The sequence below is a fragment of the Echinops telfairi genome, unplaced genomic scaffold, assembly GCF_000313985.2.
Source record: "Echinops telfairi isolate 266 unplaced genomic scaffold, ASM31398v2 ScPeMD7_7475;HRSCAF=8513, whole genome shotgun sequence".
Taxonomy (NCBI): Eukaryota; Metazoa; Chordata; class Mammalia; order Afrosoricida; family Tenrecidae; genus Echinops; species Echinops telfairi.
Window position 1 is genome coordinate 9,265,715 of NW_022111379.1, and position 4,849 is coordinate 9,270,563.

Consider the following 4,849-nt stretch of genomic DNA (forward strand, 5'->3'; position numbering starts at 1 on the left):
CCCCCCCTCCCTCTGCCACCCCACCCTTCTGTGGGTCTTACTAAACTTGGATGTGAAGGTGAGGGTGGGGAGAGCCCTCTGGCTGAGAAAGGTGAGTTGTTATTGAGACCAGAGTACACAGATCATTCCCTCTCCAAGATCTCGCTGTCAGCTGGGCCAAGGTACCTACCTGGGCAGCCCAGGCCTGCCGTGCCCACAGTGGGGCCAGAGCCGCCGGCGCCTCACCAGCCCCGCCAGCAGCAGCAGCGTGAGGACCTGTGGGGACAGCATGGAGAGGTGTGCCAGGCCCTTCCCCCAGGATGCCCTTCCCACCTGGTGCACACTCAGAGAGCATTTGGGGAGGTGGTGGAGAGGGGACAGACATCCGCAAAGTTGGCGTCGGCCTGCGCCTCCGTTTGGGGCCTCACCTGGGTGACTTTCCAGATCTCCCCACACCCCTCATGCTGGGCTCCCAGGGGCCCCCTGGACTAGCCCTGGCAGGTTGGGGTGCCCCCCGATGGTTGGGGCAAGCTGCAGCTGGATAGGACTCACCGACAGCGTGGCCAGGCAGACCTGGGAGAGGCTGGGTGGTATGCTGGGCTGGCACACGGGCACGGGCCTGCAGAGTGAGCAAAGATAAGGTCAGGCTTAGGTCAGGGTTCCCTGAGTGTGCCGCCCTGGTGGGGGGGGGGGTGCAAGGCTGTCTACATGGGGGCTTCATTAACCAGCCCCCTCAGCCCATTGGCTTCTTCAGTTCTGCCCCCGGGGGTCGTTCTGGGCCCTTGTGCTCCCACAATGGAGTGCCACCATTCTGGGTTTACTGGGGAGACATTGGACAGGTAAGGGTGCATGGCTGGCTCTGCCCAGAGGAGGCCAGATGGGGCTGCACCCTACTTCCTGCTCACTGCAAACCTGTGCCTAACCCACGCAATCAAGACTTCACTCCGAGGGTCATGTCCTCCACTCACTGCTGTCCCATCCATGATTGGAATGACTTCTCTATCCACCCGCCCCACGTCTTTGCCTTTCCCCGGTCCCATCTCATAGAGGGTCTCTGTGTACAGCTGGGCAGGTTGCATCCTGCACAAGGATGCCTGGCCAAGGAAATGAGTGGGACTCGAAATGCAGGCCACCCCATGCCTGTAATGAGGACTGGGTTCCTTTCATGGATCCCTGGGGCATAGTGGTTCTGTGTTGGGGCTGCTAACCACAAGAGCAGCAGTTCGAATCCACCAGCTACTCCACCAGAGAAACACAAGGCTTTCTACTCCTGTAAAGAGGTCCAGTCTCAGAAAAGACCCTGTCCTGTAGGGTGGCCATGAGTGGGCATCTACCCGATGGCAGTCAGTTCAATTTAGGGTTTGAGCCCTTTTTACTAGTGGTCACAAGGGCTCCCTGTGGGCTGGCAGCCACCCTGGTCATCACTGAACAGAGAGGGAGGCCTCTAGTGGAGGCATGGTGGTCACTGAGGACAGTGGACACAACAGAGGGACACACTGCCTGGTCCTGTGCCGTCCTCACAATCCCTGCTATGTGTGAAACCACGGTTGATGAGGGTTTGAGAGGGGGGTTGTGTAGACAAGGAGGTCTCCGGGTAGCACAGATGGTTTGTGCCCCACTGCTCATCCAAAGGTTGGCAGTTCACACCCACTCACAGCACTGCAGAAGAAAGTCCTGGTGGCTGCGTCCATAAAGATGACAGCCACAGAGCCAGACCTACCCCGTCCCCTCTAGGGCTGTCATGAATCAGAACCAGCTCAATGGCAAACAACTGGGTTTGGGTTGGGTTTGGTGTGGTTAAGATCAGGCTCAGAGAGGGAAAGTATCTTGCCTGAATCACACATCTAGAAAAGTAGCAGAGACGGGACTTGAACCCGGATAGACTAGTTACAGCACCCACATTCCTAACCACTGTTTACTATCTGCCCTTGCGAAATCCATTGCCATCGAATGGCGTCTGACTCACAGTGACCCTAAAGGACAGGGTAGACCTGCTCCATAAGCTACCGAGATGTAAATCTTTGGAGGGGCTGGTGGAGTCGAACCATCAACCTTTTGGTTCACAGCCCAATGTCTAACCACTGTGCCATGGTAAGTCCAATAGAATACTAGCAGTTTCAACTGGTTGAAGATGAACAGTGGCAGGGGAGAGGCCAGGCTGTATTCCAGGGATACTCAGAGGGGAGGAGAGCCCTGATGGACAGCTCACCGCAAGATCAGCAGTTTGAAACCCCCAGCCGCTCTGTGGGAGAGAACTGAGGCTTCTACTCCTGTAAAGAGTTAAGAGTCTTGGAACCAGGCAGGGGCAGCTCTACCCTGTCCTGTGGGGTCGCTGTGAGTCAGCATCCGCCCCAAGGCAATGAGTCTCCTTTTCAGTTTCCTTAAGGGGGAGGAGTTCTAAGCTTCCAAGTGGAGGAGCAGATGGGAGGGATTTTCGGGAGCATGGTGGGACCCCAGGCCCCACCCCAAGAGGAAGGGTAAGGACCAGAGTCTGACATAGCCTCAAAACGCTGGGGTTTGATCCTGGGTAACTTAGGGTCATGTTTGGCATCCAGAGGCAACGAAGGCCAGACATCTGGTGAGAAGAGACTGAGTCTGAGTGGGAAGGACAGACAGCAGATACGGAGCTAAGATGTTGCTTCCAGAAGGTGGGCTCTGAGCAGAAGCCTGGGAGGCCCCTCCCCGCGCTACCCCCAAGAGAAGACAGAAGCACACACTATGGAGAAGAAAGGCTGGCCATGCGGTTCTCCGCAGCTGCTGTAAATCTTGGCCCACAAGAGAAGTCCTCACTGCTGCGGAAGCCCTTGGACGTGGTGGGGAGGTGAGTGACATCCCCGGGGTCTGGATAGGAAGCTGAGCACTCATCATAGGTGGATGCCCACGGACACAGGTATCATAGGTGGGTGCTGATGGGCTGGGCACATACCAGGCAGGTAACATACCAGCCTGGGAACATACCAGGCTGAGCACATACCAAGTTGGCACATACCAGGCTAGTAACATACCAGGCTGGGCGCATACCAGGCTGAACACATATCAGGCAGGTAATGTACCAGGCAGGTAACATACCAGGCTGGGCGCATACCAGGCTGAGCATGCACCCTCTGGCCTGAAGGGAGCGTGAGGGTAAGAAAGGAGACCTCTGATTATCACATCCATCCCACCAACCTCATCAACCAAGTCCTTGTACTACCACAGGGCATCTGAATCCACCCCAGCCCCTGTCACCACAACCTCTGCCTGACCAATGGGCTGGTACACTGTCACCCTGGGGGTCTGACTCATGCTGAATGGAAAGCTGAGCCCACGTTCACCTCCTTGGCAGTCCCCTGGGTTCCCAGTCTCCTGCCGGACCCCTGAGCACACAGGCCGCCCCGTGACTCGGTGTGCATACCCTGGAGTGAGAGCAAACCCCGGGTGGGGGTCCATTCCGACTCACAGTCACCCTAAGTGTGACAGAGGAGGACTGTGTGCCCCAGGGGGTCATCTTGATGAAAATGGGTCACCAAGCCTTTCTTCTGGGGTTCCACTATCCTCACTCCTGCCATGCGCGGGATTATATTCTGAGACCAACTGTTCCTAAACATCGGGGTATAGAGATGGTTACAGACATTGGCCTCAGGCGGTGCCTGGCCCAGACACTCCCAAGAACACAGCTTCAGGCCAGGGCCTTACCTTGGTCAGGCTCTGCCTGCCGGCTGGCTCCTGAACCCCTCTCCACTGTGTCCCACTCACAACACACACACACAGCAGGGACTGGGGACCACGGGCTGGCTCGATCCGCCAGCACACCCCGAGTTCTTCAAACCACAGCTCCTTCCCTCGGGCCTGGGTGGTGACCCAGCCAGCCAGGCTGCAGTCCTCGGGGAGGCACCAGGGCTTGTTCCCTTCTCCAGCGTCGGTTGTTGATGGAGAACAGATGTGCACACATCTGGCTCGGCAAACCCTCTCCCCTCTCAGCCTTACCTTTCTAGCTCCCCAGAGCCCCCCTCCTCCCCCCAGCAGAGCAGAGAGGTGGGTGGGCAGTGGGGCCAGGGTCAGAACAACACAGAGGCGGTGGGGACAGAGTTCTGGGTCCCACATGGGCAAGGGTCTTTGGCAGTGGGTGGGGGCACATGGAGGCCCGGGTCCTGCGCCAGGCGCCCAGACTAAACAAAGAGCGGAGGGTCTGGATGGGCGAGGGCCGCACTGGGGTAGGCTGAGTTTGCCTCCCTCCCTCCGTCCCTCCTCCAGGCTGGCCTGCTAAAGAGGACAGACTGTCTCACCTATCCAAGACAACAGGGTTGGGGGTTTCCTCAGAGACAACCCCCTCTCCTTCCCTGCCCCTCCCTTGCATGCCTAGAGAACTCAGCATTTTGTGAACGCCACACCCCAAATGGTCACCAGAGAGACTGGTAACCCCTTGAAGACCAGGTACAACTCTCCTCCCCCACTCCCCAGGAGCATCTCCAACCTGTCAGGATGACCTGGGGGAGCCCCTCGAGACACAACCAGCAGGACCCCCACTTCCCCCCTGCGAGGTCCGCATCGTCATTGCACAGCGATCGGCCAGTTTTGAGTGACCACAGCCGGGCTCAAGTCCCGGCTCAAGCACCTGAAGAGTTGTCGCTATTCACCGAACCGAACACGGCACAGGAGGCAGCAGCCCAGAGAGGTGGCGACTCGTCCTGAGTCACACAGCACCTGAGTGACTGAGGAACTGAGCCGGACACCACTCCGGAGCCACTTGACGCCCAGGTCCACTTCCTGCCCGGCCTGCGGGGCAGGGGTCTCCAACTTACCCCTCTGGCCCGGGGGCCTCGCCTCCTGGGGGCTCGTCGATGTACCAGCTGCCATAGGAATAATCCTCGGTGACCCCGGGGGTCTGGTT

The 4,849-nt window shown here is 58.4% G+C and overlaps 1 protein-coding gene across 1 annotated transcript in view; it reads right to left on the reverse strand.

The window, feature by feature from the left end:
* The window catches only part of STRA6 (signaling receptor and transporter of retinol STRA6), a 55,171-nt gene that overhangs the window by 15,925 nt on the left and 34,397 nt on the right, over positions 1–4,849 (reverse strand). The window contains exons 4-5 of the mRNA XM_045285667.1: positions 532–598; positions 170–255 (exon numbers count right to left, since the gene is read on the reverse strand). Of these exons, the coding sequence (XP_045141602.1) occupies positions 170–255; positions 532–598 (153 nt within the window). The remainder of the gene's footprint in view (positions 1–169; positions 256–531; positions 599–4,849) is intronic.